Here is a 24162-nt window from a genome sequence, read left to right on the forward strand (position 1 = left end):
CTCACCAAGAGGTGAGGCTGGCTCTGGTCAGTTATCTGATCATCTATCTGATTGTCTCTCCCTCTCTCTTTCCTTTCCTTGCTCCATTCTATCCAAACATCCACCAAGTCATCAAGACCAATCATCCACCCATCCATCCAAACATCCACCCACCCACCCACTCATCCATCCATGCATCCACCCATCCATCCATCCATGCATCCACCCATCCATCCATCCACCCATCTACCCACCCATCCAACAGGTATCTATTACTTGTTGAAAGTGTAGCACTGAATTGGATGACATGAGAGATTTTGGAAATGAGAGAAGGGGAGGTAAGGAGCCTCCCTGTTTCCCAGAATGAGTTCCATTCCGTGCCACCCTCCCCCCCCCCCGCCCCCACAGAACATGTGGTCATCTGCTCTATTGTACTGTAGAGACAATGGAGGTGGCACAGAGGGTTCCGAGATGAAGGGTCTCAGAGTGATACCACGGTGACCTTCCATCACTGTGGCAGGTTGCCCCTCATGAAGTAAATGCATTATAAACTCAAGATGCACCTCACTGGCTAAGGTCTGTCTGTTTGCATCCCTCAGGTTCCTATTGGAACCTGGCAGTGAGCCATTTGGGCTTGAGCCTCCTCTGAAATTAGCAGACCTACATGATGCTCTTCAAAGCTCTTTGAACCACCTAGCTGTGGTCACATCATTTTTTTTTTTTTTTTTTTGCACATTGGGCAGTCACTCAGTCATGTCCAACTCTTTGTGCCCTTATGAGTTGTAGCCTCCCAGGGTCCTCTGTCCATGGAATTTTTCAGGCAAGAATACTGGAATGGGTTGCCATTTCCTTCTCCAGAGGATCATCCCAACTCAGACGTCAAACCCATGTCTCTTGCTTCTTCTGAATTGGCAGGCAGATTCTTTACGACTGTGTCACCTGGGAAGCCCCAAATTTCTGGAAAAGGAACAAATCTCTGAACCCTGGATGAAAGATAAGCCAAGGCTGATCAGCTGCCCGATCACTCAACCAACTGGAGCACTGAGAAAAGCTGGGAGTCCGGGTGTTCTGCCCACCACGTCTGGGCCAGGCCAGGGCCACTCTCTTGGAAGGATGCAGGGGTCGGGGGTGAGAAGGGGTTCTGGGTGGTCAGTCCACCCATCTCCCTGCTTCCAGGACAACACACAAACCAACAAGATGTCATCTTGATTGGTGAGATCTTTAAAGACCCCTGAAATTTTCCCAGTCTCTTCTGCTTCCTCGTCTGGGGTCCTGCAGTCTGGACGGTCCCCCTCACGTTACAGTGCTTAACTTAAATGAGAACTGCAATGCCCAGGCATCATCTTATTTTATATATATATATATATATATGTATGTATGTATGTATGTGTATGTGTATATATATATATTTGTTTAATAACATAAATATATATATAATTTTATTTATTTATTTTCAGCTGTGCTGGGTCTTCATTGTTGCACACAGGCTTTCTCTAGTTTTGGAAAGCAAGGGTTGCTCTTCGTTGTGATGCACGGTCTTCTCATTGCGGAGGCTTCTCCTGTTGCGGAGCACAGGCCCTGGGGCACATAGGCTCGGCAGCTGCAGCACACGGGCTCAGTAGTTGCGGCACGGGGGCTCTAGGGCGTGCTGGTTTCAGTAGTTGCGGCTCTTGGACCCTGACAGCACAGAGGCGTCAGTAGTTGCAGCATGCAGACTCAGTCGTTCTGGCTCACTGGTTCTAGAGCACGGGCTTAGTTGCTCCAAGGCATGTGGGATCTTCCCAGACCAGGGTCGAACACACCTCTCCTGCACTGGCAGGTGGCCTGTTCATTGGGCCACCAGGGAAGTCCCCAGGCCCCCTACTCTGTGTGCTGGTTTTGTCTGCTCTTCGAATCTTCCCTGGAACCTTCTCTTCTGCAGGAGCCATCATGTGGGCTCAGCCCTGCCCTGGGCCCTTGACAGAGGTCCTCCGGGCAGCCTCCGTGAGGTGGCCAGCCTGGAAACGATGGGTGGACAGAGACGCACCTGGCTTTCGTGACAGTCCCTTGGTCCCCACATGGCCCTCTCCTGCCCCCTCCTCCAGGACAAGGCTTCACAAGGTCATGGGCACGGTCACTGGGCTCTGGCCTCTTGTCCTTGGAGAAGCAGGGTGTGGTGTCCCCTCTGGCCTGCCCACGCTCTTGCCAGCCTGTCTCAACTCTGCCACAACCTAGATGCTTTGAGTTACACATGCTGTCTTGGCCCACACGTTGTGTGAAGACCACTCTTTTCTTCCTCTTTATCCTTTTCCTCCATAATCTTCCTCTTTCCAAGCTCCAGAAATAGCAGCTCCAATCATCAGGACATTCCCGCCCCTCATGAAACTCACTCCCAACCCAGGACCCAGAGACCCCAGCACAAAAAGACAAAAGGTGATGATGAAAATGGGGGCAAAAGTTATTCCACATTTCTCAGGCCTCTGTCTAGTTTCCACCAGTTATGACATCCCTCGATAGCATTTCACTGAAAATGCCTGCGTTTATGTTTATGTGTCTCTTTCTTACAAAATACTTTTTGCCAAAAAGGAAAAAAAAAAAATGGGAGTTTTATGTTTGGTTTGAAGCGGCAGCCAATCTAAAATTTTCAGCTGAGTTACTGATCACCCAAGTGACGAGCTGGTGAAAATGGGTCCACCTCCCACCTTAGCTTCCAGAACAGGTTTGGTTCAGCTCAGGGATCCAACATGAAGTCCCGTCCACATAAGCTGCCTTTGGCAGGAGCACAAGGGATGCACTGCAGACCCAGGGGCCCAGCGGAGGTGGAGATGCAGGTGAGCAGGCGGTGACAGGAAGCCTCAGGTGCGATGCACTGAAAACCCTCAAGGCCTGGCACTACCCTCCGGTGGGTGAGCACCCCTAAAGTGAAGGAGACTGAGCCAAGGACCATGCTGATTATGGACAGCGGAGAGTGAGAGATCAGGGGATCAGGGTGTTTCCCATGAAAATAATGCAAAAGGCAGGGTCAGAGCCCTAAATCCTGGTACCCAGCCAGGTCATGGCCAAGGGCAGGCTCCACGGAGTCAGTGGTCTAGCTGGAAGCAGAGACCCTGGGCCTGGCTGACGGCTTCATGCGCATTAAGCCTGAAGGTGGCAGATGGAGAAGTTGTCCCTGGGCTGGGCCCCGTCCCCAAGGTCGTGGTCACCACTTACTCTTCCAAAACCTTTTGGGCTCCAAGTCTGTCCATGAGGGTCTGGAACTGGGCTTCTTCATCTTCGTCCATGTCGCCCAGGTCCTCGTCCCCTCTGCTCTGATACACCTTCTCCTCCTGGAGCTGGGCCGGCTGCTCACCTCCATCTTCCTGACTTGGGTTATTCTGGCTGAAGAAGAAGTGACCTGGGGGATGCATGGGCACAAGGGTCTGAATTAGGCAATGCTCACCAAGGAAGATCTTCACCTTCTCAGCAGCCAGGAATCACTTGAGGTTCAGCTGAGAGACAGAAAAGGGAGATCAGACCTTCATAGCAAAGATCTTTGGATGACACGCTCTGGAGTCTGTGTTTTTCCCTACTTGGATGAGATTCTGCCAGAGATGCTAGAACCTGGGAAAGGCAGAGTGCATGGCAGGTACTATGGCATTTTGTAGTTCTCAAAACTTTAAAGGCTGGCTTCAGATCATCTCTTCACAGATTCCTTCTCTAAATAAGACCTTACCCTCATCACACTCCAGCAGCCCAACTCCCTACGCTTCATGTTACCGCCTAGTCCTCCTGGCCGCCAGCATCAATGTGCTTCACGTTACAAGTCAGTTATCAATTTCTGAAGGTCAGGAAAGGCATCAGAGATTCATAAGCAAATATAAGCTTCCTGGAAGGAGGCAGATGTGTGGTGATTTATCTGACCTGTATTTGTTCTAATCAATATCTGATCAGTATCAGATCTGATGGTGTATCTGTTTTTTTTAATATCATTCATGGATCTCGGTTCTTTCCCTCCTGGTCACTTTGAGAACAACTGGTCTATTCAAACCCTTTACAAATTCCTCTGAAAGCTGGTGCCCCTCAACCTGGAAGACTTAGCCAGCCAGGTTGCAATGAGCCGTGTAAGCCTCCCACTCTGAGGCCCCAGACAGATTGGAAACCCCATCTCAGCTCACCTCTTATGCTGAGCCTCCCCCCAGAGCTTCTCTGCTCACTCCTTGCCGTTCTCCAGGGGGTGGGCACCAAGGGGGCAGTGTCGTGAGCAGGGATGGTGGGCACATGAAAAGAGAACAAATGACCCACAGTCTGGAAACTTCGAGAGGCAGGAAAGCATGTACAACACAGGGCCTCGGGGATGACGGAGCAGAACTGCTCCTTATAGGGCTCTGTGCTCAGACGCTCAGTGTCCAAGTCTCTGCAACCCCTCAGACTGTAGCCCGCCAGGCTCCTCTGTCCATGGGATTCTCCAGGCAAAAATACTGGAGTGGGTTGCCATTTCCTCCTCCAGAGGATCTTCCTGATCCAAGGATCCAACCCGCGTGTCTTACGTCTCCTGCATTGGCAGGTGGTTTCTTTGCCACTAGCACCACCTGGGAAACCCATTTATGGCTTTAGGCTGACCCGTACCCTGGGGCCCCAGCACCCATCAGAACTTACTAAATCCAGTGGTGAACTCCTCTGGGGTCAGAAAGCCATTGCCATCAGCATCCAGGGCATCAAACACATCCTCCAGGTCCTCCAAGCTGAGGGGCAGCTCCTTATGGAGTCTCTGAAAACAATGCAGACTGCTATGGTTAACACTGCTCATCACGGAGGGCTGCCTGGGGGAGGCGGCACCTTCCATCCCCGGCTGAGAAAAGCCAGAAGTCAGATTCTGAAGCTTTACCATCCTTCTCTTCCTCTGAATATTGGGAATCCACCATCTCTTGGGTACCTGCTCATCTGCTAGGTAACTTGCTGAGTGATTTATAAGTAAATATGTGTATATTTCTTACTATATTTATATATAACTTAAATATATAGGATTTCCCAGGTGGGCTCTCAACTACTCCTGAAAAGGCATGAACTGCCACTGGCTTTGGGTCTGGACAAGAGTATTTGTGTTGTAAAGAGGAACTGGCCCAGGTTGGGTGCGAGGTCACTGGACCTGGGTCCTGGCCCCAATCACCCAGGGAGGGAAGGGCAGACACGGATGGATGAAGAACAAAGCTGAGCTTCCCCCTGGCCTCCGCCTGACGTACAGTGGTCCCAGGCCAGGGTTAATTTGCACCCTTGAAGCAAGCACCCTCTTGTACCCTAATAATCAAAGCTTCCCAGTGGTGACTCCCCAAGGGAGTTCATTAGAACCCAGCTGTCCGTCTCCCTTCCTTCCGTTCCCCTGGGGACGGCTGCACAAATTTTCTCAGTGTGGAAGTGACAGACAGCTGAAGACAAGGAGTACACGGAGCCGCAAGAGGGAAGGCACACGCCCATCTGAACAGTCAGAAAGAGCTGGCAGGTGTGAGCGCCCATGACGTAACTTGCGAGACACTCAGCTTGATCCTCTGGCAATCTTCTAGCTGGTAAGCCATAAAGAATTTGGCAGGTACGTGCATTAAGGAAGATGGTGATGGATCACAACGTGGGGAGACAGGATGGTGTGGGAGCCATTTAGAATCATTGAATTAAATATGAATGGGTTTTTTTTTAAGGAAGGGGAGTGAGACTGTGTGCAGGTTCTGGAAGTGCATCTGCTGAGCAAAGAGCAGAGTCTCTAGCTTATCGATAATCCATAAACCAGCTGTTCCAAAGCCAAAGGCAGAGAACGCAGGGCGAGGAGGGGGGTCAATCTGTCAAGCAGGAAGTCCATTAGCTCCTTTTGAAGCTAAAGGCATCCCATTGGAGGCAGGGTGAAAACGAAGATTCCAGTCCTTTCCTTGTGATAATCTGCCTCTCTCCCACCCTCAGCCTGAATGTGATATCTAAAGTGTGGTCTCGGGCATCCCTGGGGGTCCAGTGGTTAAAAATCCATCTGCCAATGCAGGGGACATGGATTCGATCCCTGCTCTGGGAGGATCTCACATTCTGTGGAGCAAGTAAGCCCGTGAACCACAACTACTGAGCCCTTGCTCTAGAGCCCAGGAGCTGCAACTACTGAAGTCCATGTGCCCTAGAGCCCAAGCTCCACAACAAGAGAGGCCAGCAAAATGAGAAGGCCACACCCTGCAACTAGAGAGTAGCCCCTACTTGCCACAACTAGAGGAAGCCTGCTCACAGCAACAAAGACCCAGTGTAGCCAAAAATAAATCAATAAAATTTTTAAAAATAATAAAATGTGGCCTCTGTGCTGGACCCAGAAATGGACTGGAAGGAATTTCAGACTCAGTGGGACCTTCAACTTGCCTCTAACTGCCGACAGGTGGGCACCCTTGCTCTTGCTAGCATCACCCAGGAAAAGCTAGGTCGTACCCCATCTCTGACACCACTCCTGAATCCAACAACACTTCTGAGCACAAGTCCTTCCCATGACGGAATCCCACTCCTTGTCTCCGTCTCTATCCAGCTTCCTCCTCCTGCTGTCACTGAAACTGAGGGGCAGGAGGACAGCAATCTTACACCTTCCAAGTCATCCTCAGTCTTCACATCCCGGCAGATCGACACCAAGGGCTTCTCCAGCCTCCTCAGCAAACAGCATACACCAGATCTCTTCACCTCTCTTCATTGGCCCTACTTGCAAAATCCTTTAGTCTTAATAACCATAATTAGCTCTTATTTATCTTTCGTCTCTGGACCTGCAGAGCTGTGTAAAACCAACTCATTCTGCTCTTGCCCCCCGGGTACCTAGTGCTGTCTGCATTTTTAACTAAGGGAGCCAAGCCAAATGGAGAGGGATGCAATGATTCATTCCATGGCGCTGATAACCTGCAAAGCTCAGAGATTTGCCTGAAGTCACAGTGGAGGCCAGCCTGGGATAAAAAAGTGATTTCTCCTTCAGGGCCTCTGCTGTGGGCTAGTGGTTCTCTGGGCACCCCTTCCTTAGTTCCCTTGTCTCATTTCTATCCCACCCCTGCCACCAAAATCTGCCCGGCCAGCACCGCCCATACCAGCCCTCCAGAATTCTGCTTCATGCGTGGGGCCTGTCTCCCTTCAGCTTCACCTGGACGGGCAGGCAGGGGATGGAAGGAGACGGCAAGGAGGCAGGGCCATCCTCCTCACTCAGCCCACAGCCCAACCAGCTCTTCACAAGCCCACGCTCCCCCAAACCCTGGCCTCCCTCCACCACCTTCCAGTTAACCCTCAATCCCTGCCTCTTGGCATCATTTCCCCAGGAAGGCATGGCAGCCCCCAGCTTAGGAGAGACCCAGACTCCCCAAAACATGTTGCACTCATTCACAAGTTTCACCTCACTTTGTACTTCACATCCTGATGGATGCGATTAGTGGATAAATGTCTGCTCCTCCAGCCTGGAAGCTCTGGGAAGAGGGGCCCCACTCATGTTTACTCACTACTGTGCCCCCAGGATCTGGCCCAATGCTGACAACCCAGGGGTATGCAACTTGTTCATTTATTGAACGAGCGAATCAATAAACGAGTGACCACAAGTGATCTCAGGCGGTTCTGAACTCCTATTCACGGAGCTCTGGTTGATACCCCACCCACTCCAGATCACTACCAGCCCCCCCTGGGAATGCTCAGCAAGGTCTTATAAACTGGGCCCTAGAACAGGAGTCTAGGCCCTAGAATAGCTGTGCTGAGGGGGCAGGCTCCCAGAGCCAGGGACAGATGCTGTCTCCTGCTGCACCCCAACAGGACAGACCCTCTGTCTTCCAGGTCACCAGCCCCTAACATGTCTTGTGCAGCGTAAACCAAAGGTTGGCACAGCTTCAAACGCATCTAAGGGAAACACTCACTAAAGAGAACACCAACAAGATGAACTTGTTCTGTGATCTTATTTTAAAAGGATAAAACTGAGTGTATGTGCACACACACACAAAAAAAGTTTCAGAAGGACACATACCAGCCCTTCACACTGGTTTTTCCCCAGAGGGTGGCACTTGGAGGGAGAGGTGGAAATTGTACCTTTATTTTCCTCCTGTCTATAATGTACTTCTTAAAATGATGAAGTTGGTTTTACTTTCATAAACAAGGATAAAACCACAAGGGATCCACCTTTACAGCCAGATTGACGTCTCCCTCTTTCTGTTCAGACCCCTGTCCCAGCGCCAAAAGCGCTGTGGTTGAGCCCAGCCACACCCAATGTCTTCAGAACAGGACTGTGAGGTCTGAAGGTGGGATCTACCTTGATCCTGCCTGGTGCTTTGAGGTGCTTGGTCCGGGCTGACAACTGGGTTTAGACAGGTGTCTCAACCTCTGCACTACTGACGTCTCAGGACGGAGAATTCTTTGCTGGGGAGAGAGCGGCTCTGGATCTTACGGGACACTCAGCAGTATCCCTGGACAATGCTTTGTAGACGCCAGCAGCATCGCCCTCTCCAGTCACTCCGGTCAAGAATGTCCCCAGGGCTTCCTTGGTGGCCCAGTGGTACGGAATCCACCTGTCAATGCAGGAGACGTGGGTTTGATCCCTGATCCTAGACGATCCCACAGGCTCAGAAGCAGCTAAGCCTCTGTGCCACAACTGTTGAGCCTGCGCTTTAGAGCCTGGGAGCTGCCACTGCTGAGCCTGAGTGCTGCAACTCCTGTGGCCCACGCACCCTGGAACCGGCGAACGGCCACGAGAGAAGTCACGGCAGTGAGAAGCCCGCACACTGGAACTAGAGGGGAGCCCCCGCTCACCACAACTGGAGAAAAGCCCTCTCAGCAAGAAAGACCCAGCACAACCGAACATAAACTAATCTATTAAAAAATTTTTAAATCGTCTACATAAAAAAAATTAAAAAAAAAAAGAATATCCCTAGACATGGCCAAAAGTCTTCTAAGAAGCAAAATCACGTTTGCTCCCACAGATTGGACACAAGTGAGATCAGTGCCTGTTGGAGATGACCAAAAGGGACACTCTCCAGCAGAAATGTCCCTTCCTGACCTCAGAGGCAGAACAGATGACACTCACCTGACCCCCCAGTGTGACTGTGCAGCCTCTGTGGAAACAGGGTGCGGGCTCCTCCAAACACTACACATAGAATCGCCTGTGATCCAGCAATCCCACTTTGGGGTATACACCCCCAAAGAACTGAAAGCAGGGCCGCCAAGTGTATCTGTACATCCCTGATCACAGCGGCATGGTTCACATGCAAGGGTATGAAGCAACAGAAGTGCCCATTGACAGTCAAATAGATAAACAAAATGTGATAAATAGGTGCAATGGAATCTTATACAGCCCTGAAAAGAGAGGAAATTCTGATAAGTGCTGCCACGTGGTATCTTGAAGACATTCTGCTCAGTGAAATACAGTGGTCACACCAGGATGGACACTATATGATTCCACTTACATGAAGTCCCCAGAGGAGCTGTATCGATAGAGACATAAGGCGGGATGGTCCTGGGGGCTGGGGAAAGGGAATGAAGAGGTAGGCTTTAATGGGCACAGAGTTTCTGTTTTGCAAAATAAGAAGAGATCTGGAGCTGAGTGGGAGTGATGATTACACAACATGAATGTATTGAAAAGCACTGAAATAGTCACTTAGAAATGGTTAAGACATTTTTAGTGGATTTACCCACTGGCGCTAGTGGTAAAGAACCCACTGGCCAGTGCAGGAGTATAAGAGTCGAGGGTTCGACCCCTGGGTCGGGAAGCTCCCCTGGAGGAGGACACGGCAACCTACTCCAGTACTCTTGCCTGAAAAATCCCATGGACAGAGGAGCCTGGTGGGCTACAGCCCATGGGGTCGCACAGAGTCGGACATGACTCAAGTGACTTAGCAGGCACACACAGGCACACACAATTTTAAAGCATCACAATGTGGAGGACACTAGGGATTAAGTTTCCCACCACCACCAACACACACATGCACAGTGAGTATTTATGGGGAGATTTCAGGTCCCAGCTCGGGGCTAAGTGCTCTGCATGAACATGGGTGTCTGACTCTCTTCTAGCGCCAGGGGGTAGTTATAAATAATTCACACATGAGCAACTACAACTTACAGGGGTTAAGAGACTCACACAAATGCACACTGCCAGTAAGCTGCAGATTCAGGATTAAAACTGGTCAATTTTCCACAAAATTCTTTAAGAGTCTCCTTGCTAACCTAATTGAGGAGTCATCTAGCTTCTCCTTAAGAGTCGGATGGTGCCTCTCTGAGGCTTTGTGGGCCTCTGTGACGGCTTCTAAAAGTCTGAGCTGTAGCCTGGAATCTGCTGTGGAGGGTATGCAAAGAGCCAGCTGGGGTCCAATGACACGGCGCTCACAGAAACGGGGAGTGGCCGGGTTTGGCTGGTTGGCCAGCTCCTGGATGGTTCTTTATAGTTTAGCTAACCCAGGAACTGCAGGCCGTGTTGGGAGGTGTGCAGTTGGCATTGGTGATAATTATCACACTGCTCTTGGGTGCTCAGTCTCTCAGCCGTGCCCGACTCTGTGCGACCCCATGGACTGCAGCCCACCAGGCTCCTCTGTCCCTGGGATTCTCCAGACAAGAACACTGGAGTGGGTTGCCATGCCCTCCTCCAGGGGATCGTCCCGACCCAGGGACTGAACCCGCATCGCCTGTGACTCCTACGTTGGCAGTTTCTTTACTACTAGTGCCATCTGAGAAGCCCACACACTTCTCTAAAAAATTGGGGAAACAGGGTTTATGAGGCTGCAGACTGTCCATCCAGTTCCAGCTCCCTCTCCCGGCTGGAGGGGTCCTTTCACCCCCTTCTTCAGCCTGGCGCCCCAGTGTCCCTCAGCCTCTCACTCGGGACCCTCCAGCCCATGATTCTGCTTCTCTAAGGGACCCCTCCCCTGCAAAGCAGTCTTCACCCCAGCTCTCTCAGGAATGATCCCCAAGGGACACACAGTGGGGCTCCTTGTAGAGGAGGGTGTGAGGTGTGGGGGGGACACGGGCAGGGCTGAAGACCCTCACATCCCTGCCGAAACCCTGTACATCCACGCAGATCAGGGTCCTCTGCCCACTGTCTGGTAGCAGGATGTCTGCCTCTGGAGCCTGAGCTCAGGGCGGCTGGCCGTCCCCGAGATTGGCTCCTTTCCACCTGTGGTCCTGCCCTGCCGGGCCGGCTGGCTGCCCACCGCTGCTCTGAGCACCTGTCAGATGGCTGGAGCGCATCTCACCCACTGCGAGTGGACTTCCTGTCATTACACAGGAGAAAGAAGAACGGGCGCACTGGGGGAGCAGCCTACCACAGCATTGGCTGTACCCCAATACAAAATAAAAAAACTGGGGAAAAGAAAAAGGAAACCTGCCCATCTTGGGTCTTCGTCGCTTTAACACCACTGTATGTCCCCCGACCAAAACGCACTTGATGGATGAGTGAGGGCTGGTGGAGGCAGGGGAGATGCTGTCAGAGCTCCCGCAGAACCTATGCTTCCTCTAGTCTTGTCCGGGTGAAGCCATGACTGCAGCATGAGAGGCTGCAGGAAGACGCTCGGAAGAACTTTTACACTAGCGGCAGGAAGGCACCAGACCGGGGTGGGCAAACCACACCGCCGCCCTGTAAATGGGACCCAGCGCCTGTCTCCCTATGGCCAGTGAGCTGAGAATGACTTTTACATTTTTTGACGGTTGAAGACAACATCAAAAGGATAATATTTAGTGACACATGAAAACGACATACAATGTTCATTTCAGTATTGGTAAGTAGAGTTGCCTGGGGGCAGACCACACTGTCTGTCGTTGCTGGTGTTGATGTAAGCAAGCAGGACCCTCTGGGCCCTCCCAGGACAGACCCCTCCCCAGCATCCTCTGCTCTAGACCCTCTCTGAAGGCTACCCACTCCAGTATTCTTGCCTGGAAAATCCCGCGGACAGAGGAGCCTGGCTGGCCACAGACCGTGGGGTTGCAAAGAGTCAGACACGACTGAAGCGACTTAGCACGAAGGACCTAGATAATAGTATCTGAAGCACATTGCCTGAGTTGTTCTACAGATGATAAAAACCACCACCAAATGGAAGATGTTATACACCTGATGACCATGAGCACGTAGCCCCCGGACCTCCTGGAGCCCTGGGATTGATCACCTGAATTCCTGTGACGGCGCTCTGGTCTCTCACCATCGGCCAATCAAGAATTGTGCACGAACTGATCACAGACCCTGGAACTCTCCCTCCCAAACCTGGCCTTTAAGGATGCTTTGCTGAAACCCCTCAGGGAGCTTGAAGGTCCTGGGCTCCGTGCCTGACCCTGTAATAAACACTACATTTCCTTCTCCATAACCCAGAATCGATAGATAGCTTTATGGCGCAGGGGACAGTAGATCTGAGTTTGGTTCAGTAACCCGGCCACAGAGCTGAGAGTCGCAGCACCTCGTGGGAGTGGCTTGAGCACAACTCAGACCTGCAAGTCAGTGCCTTTCCACCTGTGTTCCAGAAGGTTCTTCTCCATGTCTTCAAGAAACTTAAATTGCAACCACTATTTTCCACACTCCTAGGGAGTTACTGAGTCAGAGAAAACAGCCCCCAAGTCAGACAGCAAGTATAGACCCGAGAAAGAAAGCACCCATGAGACCTGGCTCCCAGGAGAGCCCGGGGTGCTGCCTCCTTCCAGGACAGAGTTAACGGCATCTTTTCTGTTGAAGGGCTTCCCTGGTGGCTCAGATAGTAAAGAGTCTGCCTGCAATACAGCAGACCTGAGATTGATCCCTGGGTTGGGAAGATCCCCTGGAGAAGGAAATGGCAGCCCACTCCAGTATTCTCGCCTGGGAAATTCCATGGACAGAGAAGCCTGGAGGGCTACAGTCCAAGGGGTCTCAAAGAGTCAGACACGACTAAGCGACTAACACTTTCACTTTCTGTTAAAGATGTCGCCTCCCAAGGGACAGGTCCCAACCCAAGAGAGGGAGACCCAGGCCCTTGGCATTCCAGGTGGGCAGGCCCAGCCCAGGGCCCCCTTACCTGCATATCTGCCCTGGCGATGAAGCCCTTGCCCTCGGTGTCACAGGTCTGAAAGAATTCCTGGGCCCTCCTCAGCATGGCCAGCTGAGTCCCCTCGCACGGCGGGTCATCCAGGGAGCCCAGGCAGGCCCCGCTCCCCTGGCGCCCCCGGCCAGATCCCCGGCGTCTGGAGACCATTCTCCCATCAATGGTGGCCATCCGGATTTGTCAATTTCTTCGTCTCTTCAGAACCTGAAGATGGAAGATGAGAGAGAGGCGTGGTGAGGATGGAAGGAGGCTGGAGAAGGATGTGGGGGTTGGCGAGAGGGAAGCAGAGAACCACTTACCCCTGTGCCTGTCTCTCTCTTCATTAGCATGAGCTCAGAACAAGGGAAATGCGCCATGATCACTAACAGATCAGCTGTCCCATCAAAGGAAGCAGACAAGATTGGGGTGGTGGGGGGGGGGGGCTGGTGTGGGGGGAGAGTAGACGTTTCCAGATTGAAAGGAGGCGGCCAGAGAATTGAATCAACAAAAAGATTTAAATCAATAACAAAAATGTGGGTGCTGATAGATCAGTTATCATTTCTGGAGTGTTCCCCTGCAGGCAGGCACCACACCAAGATCCCTCTACACATTTCCCCACCCTCGAATGGAGGGATTTCAGTCCTGGTGACCAGCAGTAGAGGAATATATTTGGGGTTGGGGCTTCCCTGGTGGCTCAGATGGTAAAGAATCTGCCTGCAATGCAGGAGACCTGGGTTCGATCCCCAGGCCGAAAAGACCCCCTAAAGGAGAGCATTACAACCCACTCCGGTATTCTTGCCTGGAGAATCCTATCAGTTCTATCAGTTTTTGTTCTATGCTTTCGGCATCTGTTATTAGGTACATTTGTGTTGGATTACTTTATTCTATTGATGAATCTTGCCTGGAGAATCCCATGGACAGAGGAGCCTGGCAGGCTATCATCCATGGGTTGCAGGGTCGGACACGACTGAAGCAATGTAGCATGCATGCATTGCTGAAAGAATTTTCAGTTCATGGCACAGGAAGAAGAAACCGAGGTGGAGCCTGGAAACCCAGTTATGTGTGTGTTCAGTTGCTCGGTCGTGTCTGACTCTTTGCGACCCCATGGACGATAGCCCGCCAGGCTTCTCTGTCCATGGGATTCTCCAGGCAAGATTTATCAACAGGATAAAGTAATCTAAACACAAATATACCTAGTAACAGATGCCAAAAGCAAATGCACAGAATAAGAACTGATAGAAATTCAAGAAGAACTAGACAAATCCACAACCACATTCAGATTTCAATATCCCTCTATCAATAATGAATAAAACAAGGAGACAGAAATCAGAAAGGATACAGAAGACTTGAGCCAAACTGTCAACTATTTTGACCTAATTGACATTAATAGAAAAATCTACCCAACAAAATCTGAATACACCTTTAAGTGTAACATGGAACATTTACCAAGACAGTCCATATTCTGGTCCACAAAACAAGACTCAACCAACCTAAAAGGATTCAGTCAAAAAGAGTATGTACTCTGACCTCACTGGAATTACATTAGAACAACAACAGAAAGACCTCTGGAAAATCACCAAATATGTGGAAACTATATAATGTTCTTCTGAAACCCAGGGCTCAAAGGAGAAATGTAAAGGGAATTTAAGAAGCATTTTGAACTAAATGAAACTAAAAGCTCAATATATCAAATTTTGTAGGATAGTGCTAAAGCAGTACTCAGGGAAAGATTTATAGCACTAAACACATATAAAAGCAAAGAAGAAAGGTCTTGGTCCAGCAGCCTCATCTTCTACCACTAGAAACTAGAAAAAGAAGAGCAAATTAAACTCAAAGTAAGGAGAAGAAATAACAATCAGAGCAGAAATCAATGAAATAGAAAACAATAGAGAAAAACAATGGAGAAAATCAATGAAACTAAAAGCTGGTACTTTAAGAAGATCAATAAAGAGAGAAGACACATATCACAGTATAAGGAATTTGAGATGACACCATTACACATTCTACAGACATTAAAAGGATAATAAGGGAAAATTATGAGCAAGTTTATGCCAATAATTTTATCAATTTAGATGAGATGGAGAAATTCCTTGAAATATCACACTAAATATCAAAGCTCGCTCAAGGAAAAATAAGTAACATGAATAATGCTTTATCTATTTCAAAAATTGAACTGACAGTTTAAAATCTTCCTACAGGAAAACTCTAGGCCCAGGTGGCTACACTGATGAATTCTACCAAATGCTAAAAGAAAAATTAATAGCAAGTCTATTCAAACTCTTCTGGAAGATTGAAGGATAGGAAATACTTTTTAACATATTCTATGAGGCCAGGATTACCCTGACACTCAAACTAGACAAAAACATTAAAAGAAAAGAAAAACAGGCCAAAAACCTTCATGAACATAGATGCAAGAATTCTTTAGGAAATTATAGCAGATTGAACCCAACACTGTATAAAAAGAATGATACATCCTGATTAAGTGGGGTTTTATCCCAGGAGTACAAGAATGGCTTAATATTTGAAAATTAACACCATAATTCACCACAGTAACAAATTTTAAAAGACAAACTTTTTGATCATCTGAATAGATGCAGAACAAGCATTTGACAAAATCTAACACCAACTTCTGGCAAAAACCCTCAGCAAACTAGAAATAGGAAGGAGTTTTCCCAATCTAAAAATGGGTATCTACCAAAAAAAGTGACAGTTAAAATTATACTTGGTGTAGAACCAAATACTTTTGCCCTATGATCAAGAAAAAGACAAGAATGCTGTCTCACTACTTCTATCCAACATTGTTGTTAGCATCTCGCCAGTTTGATGAGACAAGAAAAGAAATAAAAAGCACCCAGATTGGAAAGCAGGAAGTAAAATTATCTTTATTCCCAGACAACTTGAGTGTCTAGTAGGAAATCTGATGAAATTCACAGAAAGCTGCCAGAACTAACATGTGACTTTGACAAGTTTAAAGATACATACTCTCTATACAAAAATCAATTGTGCTTCTGTATGTCCGCAACAAAAAGCTGAAATTGAAATGAAAACATCATTTACAGTAGCATCAAAAATATGAAATGCTTATGGATATATCTGAGAAAAAATATGTAATACTCATAGATGGAGAGCTACAAAATATTGATGAGAGAATTTAAAGAAGACCAAAATCAGTGGAAAGAGTTGAATGTACATGAACTGAAAGACTCAATCCTGTTAAGATGTTATTTCTCCCTAAATCCATCCATAGATTCATCTCAATCCCAATCAAAATCCCAGCGGGTTTTGTAGAAACTGACAACCTCATCTAAAATTCATATGAAAATGCAAAGGACCTAGAAGAGCCAAAACAACTTCAAAAAAAGAAAAACAAAGTTGCAAGAAGAACACTACCAGATTTCAAAACATTCTGAGTCTGCAGTCATGAAGACAGTGTAATATTGGTATAAAGACAGAAAAGTAAATAGATAAATGAAACAGAACAGAAGATCCAGAAATAGACCTGTATATAGAACTAATTTTTTGCAAAGGCAGTTCAGCAGAGGAAGTATAATCCTTTTAGCAAATGGTACTGGAATAATCGGATATTCATTTGCAAAAAGGAATTTCAGTTCATACCTTATCCCATATACTAAGATTTACTCAAAACAGATCATAGAACTAAATGGAAAATCTAAAAATACTAAACTTCAAGAAGAAAACATCTTTGTGACCTTGGCTTAAAGTCAAATATTTCTTAGGTACAGTAGCAATAGCATAATTCCTTTAAAAGAAACCCTGATAAATTGGACTTTATAAAAGTTTCAAATTTCTGCTCTTTGAAAGATACCATTTAAGCTCCACAGAGATAAATATTTGCAAATCATGTATCTGACAGAGAATTTTGATCCAGAATATATAAAGAACCCTCAGAACTTATTAATCGAAAATAAACAACTCAGTTTTTTAATGGACAAACATTTGAACTGGTGCTTCACCAAATAAGATATATTGATATCAAATAATTGCATAAAAATGTTCAGCATTATTAGTCATAAGGGAAATGCAATTTAACACCACAATGAAAGGCCACTATACACTTACTAGAATGTCTGAAACAAAAAAGACTGACCAAGTCTTGGCAAAGATATGGGGTGATGGGATGGAATATTCAAATGCTGCTGGTGAGAATGTACACAAATGTACAACCCCTTTGGAAAACATTCTGTGGTTTCCTAAAAAAGTCAAACAAACTTGTACCATCCTAAATATTTGCTAACAGAATAAAAGCATATGTCTGTACAAAGACTTGTCCACGAGGTTCACAGAAGCTTTATTCATAGCAGCCAAAACCAGTCGAAATATTCATCAACATGTGAGTGGGTAAAACTGTAATGTAAACACACAATGGGATGCTACTCAGCTTTGAAAGGAGAGGACTATTGTTCCAAGGAACAAACTGTATTGAATTTCAATCATGTGAACGAAAGAAGTTGGATGGAAATAGTGCACCCTATTTGATTCCATTTATATAAAATTATGAAAAAAGATGACTAACCTATAGTGATAGGAAAGAGATAAGGGAGGGTGGGAGAAGGTGAAGAGCAGGAATGGCAAATGGGCAAGAGGAAACTTTTGGTTGTGTAGATGTGTTCGAAATCTTAATTGCTGTGGTGGTCTCATGGAGAAACACATATACATAGAGACACTCATGCACATATATACATACATGTATATACAAACACGGGCTTCCCTGGTGGCTCAGTGGTAAAGAACCTGCCTGCAATGCAGGAGACATGGGTTCAATTCCTAGGTCTGGAAGAACCCCTGGAGGAGGAAATGCAACCCACTCTAGTACTATTGCTTGGAGAATCCCACGGACAGAGGAGCTTGGTGGGCTGCGGTCCATGGGGTCCCAAAGAGTCGGACACGACTGAGCGACTGAACAACAACTATATGTCAATAGTTCAACAGATCTATTTAAATATATATATATATATATATATATATATATATATATATATATATAGGCCAGCCAACCCCTTCTCATGCTTCCCAGAATTTGCAAATCTTACGCCACCTGCTGTGTTTATTCCCAGAATCCTGACTCCTCCTTTGACCTTCAACTCTGGCAAGCCGGAAATGCCTGAAAATTCAGCAGTTTCCCTGCGAAAACCCCCAGTCACATAGTGTAGGAGCTAAATGAACATGGGGAGGAGGGGAGCAAGGCAGACCCCCTTCTGCAGACACTTGCCCCAGTCAGATGCATAAGTTCGTCTCCTTTCTCCTCTGACTTGGCCAGCAATCTTCCCACAGCATCTGCGGGGTTCCCAAGGGGAAGAGAAGACAAAGCCACAGAAGTGCTTCTGCTTTCATTTCCAAATAGAATGGAAGGCCTGCGATGGGCTGGGCCATCTCACTTTTGGTGGAAGCCTGGTGATGCTCTGGCCCGGGACTGAACACAGCTTCCTGTCTCCAGGATGCTTCAGGCCACCAGACAGTAACCCCGTAAGAGAGAAAAGATATGTGTGTTAGTTGCTCAGTCCTGTCCAACTCTATGTGACACCATGGACGATAGCCCTCCAGGTTCTTCTTCCCTGGGGTTTTCTAGGCAAGAATATTGGAGTAGGTTGCATTCCCTTCTCCAGAAGATTCTCCTGACCCAGGAATCAAACCTGGGTCTCCCCCACAGCAGACAGATTCTTCACTGTCTGAGACACCAGAGGAGCCCCCATAAGAGGGAAAGTGGTGGGATATGGCCCAAAGGCAATGGACAAAGTCTGTTACCATCATAAAGGGAAAAGAGAACCCATTCTTATCTGCCCGTCTCCATCAGAGCCTGCAGACGGCCGTTCTTCCTCCAGACTTGCTCCATGAAAGCCTTCATACACAGACGGAAATTATCCAGCCCTCTTATATTTCCAGAAGCATCTCCCAGACTTCCAAAGTGATTCACAGCTCAGTAATGGCTGTAATCAGAACATTCACAGACCAAGCCTGAATCCTCTCTGAAGGCTCTGAGCCCCTTCCCTGTTACTCTGGGCTCCTCAGAAATGGAGCATGTTGGTACCCCCTCTCCACCATGCCAGAGGCAGACTTCAGAGTCACCCTGACCTCCCTTGAAGCTCTCCTGCCGCAGACAGGTAGACCAAGAGTCCCACAGCATCTTCAGGATCTGATCAGATCCTATTAATTACCCAGACTCCAGTGGAGGAATATTCTATATGCAGCAGTGATCCAGTACTCTTGTCCGGAGAATCCCGTGGACAGAGGAGCCCTGGCTGGCTACAGTCCATGGGATTGCAGGGGTCAGACACGACCTGGCGACTGAAACTCCACCACCTCTGCCCACTTGTCAATGACTAACTTCATGTTGCCAGCATCACAGGGAGGCAGATGGGCCAGTCATGTCGAGCTGTGGGGGTGCTGGAGGGCTGCTGAGCAAAAGGCAGCTGCAGCCAGAGAGGGTGTGAAAAGCTCAGGGGGCCTGGTTCTTACCCGCCCCTGGGAGGGAGCAAGTGGAGGAATAATTGAGAAGGCATCAGACGGGAGCTGTGTCAGTTTCCTAGGGCCATTTTGCAATAGAGGACCAAAAACCGAGTGGCTTAAACAACAGGAACGTATTCCCTTATATTCTGAGGGCCAATCCTGAGTGTCTCAGAGTGGGCTGTGCTCCCTTTTGACAGGGACAAAGCTGGTGATGAAAGTTAATCTCACCAGGGGACTGTAAGTAGAAAAAAATATGAGCAACCCCTGTAAGTTAATGATCTCTCAAGAAAGCAGGTTTGCTTAACCACAAAACCAAGCAGACTTGCTTAGCAACAAAATCATTCGACAGAAGACATGCCTCCAAACAATAAAACAATGGCGGCATAAGCCCCACATCCCGCCCAGGAGCTTAGTAAATTAATAATCCCTAGGACATGCTCTCTGCACACATTTGGTGGAAAGTCACTCATTGTACAGAGACCTGAAATAATATTTTTTTGGCTCGACCATGTCGGGACAAGAAAACTCCCCTTCCCAACCTAGAGGAGGAGTTGATGGAAGTGTGATGGCTACTCAAGGGTGAGGAATAAAGTGGCCTTTTTCCCCTCCCTATTTTTCCTTTGATTATAAAACTATAGCCCGCTAAGTTCTTGGGTGCGGCACTCTCCCACCCATCCACTTGTAAGCCGCACAAGTGTCCTATTCTAATAAGTCCCTTCTCATCTATCAATTTACCTCCTGCTGAATTCTTTCCACCTAGAGACAGGTACAGATGTGAGAGCTGGACCATAAAGAAGGCGGAGTGCCAAAGAATTGATGCTTTCAAACTGTGATGCTGGAGAAGACTCCTGAGAGTCCCTTGGACAGCAAGGAGATCAAACCAGTCAATGCTAAAGGAAATCAACCCTGAATATTCATTGGAAGGACTGATGCTGGAGCTGAAGCTCCAATACTTTGACCACCGGATACGAAGAGCTGACTCATTGGAAAAGACCCTGATGCTGGGAAAGATTGAGGGCAGGAGGAGAACGGGGCAGCAGAGGATGAGATGGTTGGATGGCATCATCGATTCAATGGACATGACTCTGAGTAAACTCCAGGAAATAGTGAAGGACAGGGAAGCCTGGTGTGCTGCAGTCCATGGGGTCCCAAAGAGTCAGACATGATTTATCGACTGAACAAGAGACATAAAGGACCGGAGCTCTTCAGAGCACCCCGAAATACCACCTAGCGGTTTCACTCTGAGACTCCGGGCAGGACTTTTCCTGCCTCTTCCCAGTGCTGGCAGCCAGCCTGGAGTCCTTGGTTCTTAGCTGCATCTCTCCTCTGATCTCTGCCCCCATCACCACAAGGCCTCTCCCTTCCACATCTGCTCCTATCAGCTTTCTGTCTTACATAACCAGTCTTGATTAAGGGCCCACCCTAATAACTTCATTTCAACTTCGCTAATTGCCCTACAATCACCCTAATTCCAAATGGCTCAGAAGTTTAAAAAAAAAAATGCCTGCAATGAAGGAGATACAGCTTCAATCCCTGGGTTGGAAAGATCCCCTGGAGGAGGATATGGCAACCCACTCCAGTGTTCTTGACTGGGAAACCCCATGGACAGAAGAGCCTGGTGGGCTACAGTCCATGGGATCACAAAAAGAGTCAGACATGACTGAGCGACTTAACACACACACAGGCTACTTTGAAATCAGGTCACAATCCAGGGTCCTGGGGGTTAACACTTCAATGTGTCTTTTGGGGACACAACTCAAGTCCTAAGAGATGGTATCTTAGGAGACCCTGAGACAGGGATTTGGGTGAAAGGGGCTAGTTTGTGAGGGACGGAAACATTGTCCGGGGAGTAGAAAGTGAGGGCGGCCTGTGAGAGGCACCTTTTCCAGCCAACTATGCGGGAAGATGCCAAGGGCTGCTGGAACCTCCCAGGAACTTGGGGATAGACCACAGTGTGGTGATCCAAACCCTGGCCAAGGAAATGGATTCCTTGTATGTCAACCCCTCTCGATCACGGGGAGCTGCCCCTGAGGATGTCAGCCCCCAGCACTCCAGGGGCCATATGTGGAGTCTCTGGAGAAAACTCCCCAGACAAAGGGGCAACCAGAAGTGGCCAGAGGACTTGAAAATGGTCAACACCACCCCTCCCATGATGTGGGCTGGGCACCAACAGTATCTGGAACCTAGAAAACGGGGGAAAGGGGAGTCTCTAGGCCACCCACCTGCCAATCAGACACGTCCAACCTCAGTTTCCCCATCTGTAAGACGCAGGTGACAGTACTTACCTCCTGTGAGGACCAGGCAACGTAAAAACACGTAGAACACTTGGAAATGATGACGAGCACACAGTAAGTGGTTGGTAAGGGTGAATGAACTCTCACAATCATTTCTAGGGCATTTTCAGTATTATTCTTTCTAGTTCGAAAATCTGAGATTGAGATGACTCCTTGGAAGGTGATAAGATAATGAAAGATGTATAAACTCCTAATGATGCTAATTATCCTTTTCCGTTGCAAAAGAACTTACCCTTCCATCCTCCCCTCTCCATTGTGATCCAGTGAAGCTGTCAGAACTGGCTGTCCTTTCTTCCTTTCATTACTGAGCATCTCAGACTCAGAGAGATGACCTGCATGACCTGTCTGGGGTCATCAAGCCAAGCTGAGATTCAAACTTACCACCCCTGAGAGTAAGAGAAGACCACAGCAGCAACCTGGGGCTCTGTTTGTTTTCTAGGACTCAGCAAAGGGCAGTCTTCAGATCCTTCTCCCTCCTGAAAGATTACCTCACAGCTTGCTCTAGCTTTCAGCATTGTACATGCCTTTAGGGCCCAACTCTAAGTCTTCGTCCTCCGAGAAGTCTTCCCTGACCACTTGGTCTGCATTGCCTTGGCCTCTGAGTACTTACTCTTTCATGCTTTATGCATTAGAACACACTGCTTGGTCTGGTTGGCTAGATTTTCAAGTGACATGATATGTCTAATTTCTTCCACAAAGACAAAAGCCCTATTAATAAATCCTAGTAGGTATGGAATTGATATATGGTCATTTAAATGAACAAATTCCCAGCCTGGTACTTTGCATATGACAGGTGTTCAATAGGTGTGTGTTGGCTTCCTAACTGGCCCTGGAGAGTGAGGATAAGTATTAAGAAGGATAAGTATTGGTGGTGCGTGTGCATGTGTTCAATTGCAAAGTTGTGTCTGACTCTTTGTGACCCCATGGACTGTAGCCCGCCAGGCTGTCGTAATCTTGCCTGGGAAATCCACCATGGGATTTCCCAGGCAAGAATACTGGAGTGGGTTGCCATTTCCTTCTCCAGGGGATCTTCCCAATGCAGGGATCAAACCCCCATCTCTCGCACTGGCAGAAAGGTTCTTGGCCACTGAGCAACCAGGGAAGCCCAAGCATTGGTGGCACAAGGAGCAAGATCTATCTGGCCTTTGTGCCTGGTTTCTGGTGCAGAGCTCCAAAAACCCTCAGAATTTCCTGTGCTAAAGAAGAGTCTTTTGTTATTTATGATGAGCCCCTTTCAACCACACCTGAGTTCAAGCTAAGGCGTGACTTTGAGTGGGTTTCAGGATGGGGGCTGGTGGCCAGACAAATCAACTATGGGATTAGAAATGTTGACTGGAAAAAAAATGCATGGCCTAAAAGTTGAGAACTATATTTTATACAAGGAGACTGCTAAAGACTCCAGCCCTGGAAAACAGTCTCTCAGATCACTCTGTCTCAAAGAGGCAAGGGAGGAGCCAGGGTACACAGGAGTTCTTGCTGAAAAAAATAAAACTTACAGTCAAAGATGAAAAGATTACTGCTAATCACACACACACTCACAAAACCCCCAGACATTTCAAGTTAATGAATTTAGCCCTTTTCTACCATCTGAGAAGATGCAAGAGATGGGCTCATTGAAATTATCCCTTTGATATGCCTCTTAACTGTCTAGGGCCAGTATCCTGGTTTTTCTCCCTCCTGAATCCCCTCAGGGTGCCCCACAGGGAGCCGCTGCTGTGGCTGCTGACTTGATGGTTGCAATATGATGACTTGATGGTTGTTAACCGAAATGGCAGGTGACATTTTTTATTCACAGCGGGTTGGAATGTCAACCCCACCCCAAACCTCCAGGAAGGAGAGAGAGGCTGGAGCTTGACTTAGTCACTTGTGGCTAATGATTTAATCAATTCTGCCAATGTAAAGAAGCCCCAACAGATGGGGTTCCGGGGGACCTGGAGGATCTTAGGATCTTTCCCTTACCCTGGGCATCTCTTCCATCTGACTACTCCCCAGTTGTATCCTTTGTAACAAAGGGTGGTAAATTAAGGCACTTTCCTGAATTCTGTGCACTCTTCTAGAGTTAATGAACTTGAGGAGGGGATTGTGGAAAATTTGTGGTGGGTCAGACATATGGGGGTATATGGTCAGGACCCCCCACAGTGGCTACTCTCTTGCTCTCTGCAGATCCCCTTCTCAACCAGTCCCTGTTACACCCACACCGACTCACAGGACTGACCTTCCCTCTTACTGTTGTTGTTCAGTCGCTAAGTCATGTCTGACTCTCTGCGACCCTATGGACTGCAGCATGCCAGCCTCCCCTGTCCTTCACTATTCCCAGAGTCTGCTCAAACTCACCCATTGAGTCAGTGATGCTACCTAACCACCTCATCGTCCGCTGCCCCTTCTCCTTTGCCTTCGATCTCTCCCGGCGTCAGGGTCTTTTCCATTACTAATTGCCCCCTGCTCCTCTCCAGTAGCATACTGGATACCTTTCA

At 48.1% G+C, this 24162-nt stretch overlaps 1 protein-coding gene across 4 annotated transcripts in view; it reads right to left on the reverse strand.

Moving 5' to 3' along the window:
* The window catches only part of CRACR2A (calcium release activated channel regulator 2A), a 153873-nt gene that overhangs the window by 66600 nt on the left and 63111 nt on the right, over positions 1–24162 (reverse strand). For all 4 annotated transcript variants that reach the window (XM_043880760.1, XM_043880761.1, XM_043880763.1 and 1 more), the window contains 3 exons: positions 12924–13154; positions 4594–4705; positions 3169–3352 (listed from right to left, as the gene is read on the reverse strand). In XM_043880760.1, the coding sequence (XP_043736695.1) occupies positions 3169–3352; positions 4594–4705; positions 12924–13121 (494 nt within the window). In that variant the 5' untranslated portion in view covers positions 13122–13154. The remainder of the gene's footprint in view (positions 1–3168; positions 3353–4593; positions 4706–12923; positions 13155–24162) is intronic.

The sequence above is a fragment of the Cervus elaphus genome, chromosome 22, assembly GCF_910594005.1.
Source record: "Cervus elaphus chromosome 22, mCerEla1.1, whole genome shotgun sequence".
In the NCBI taxonomy this organism is placed as follows: domain Eukaryota; kingdom Metazoa; phylum Chordata; class Mammalia; order Artiodactyla; family Cervidae; genus Cervus; species Cervus elaphus.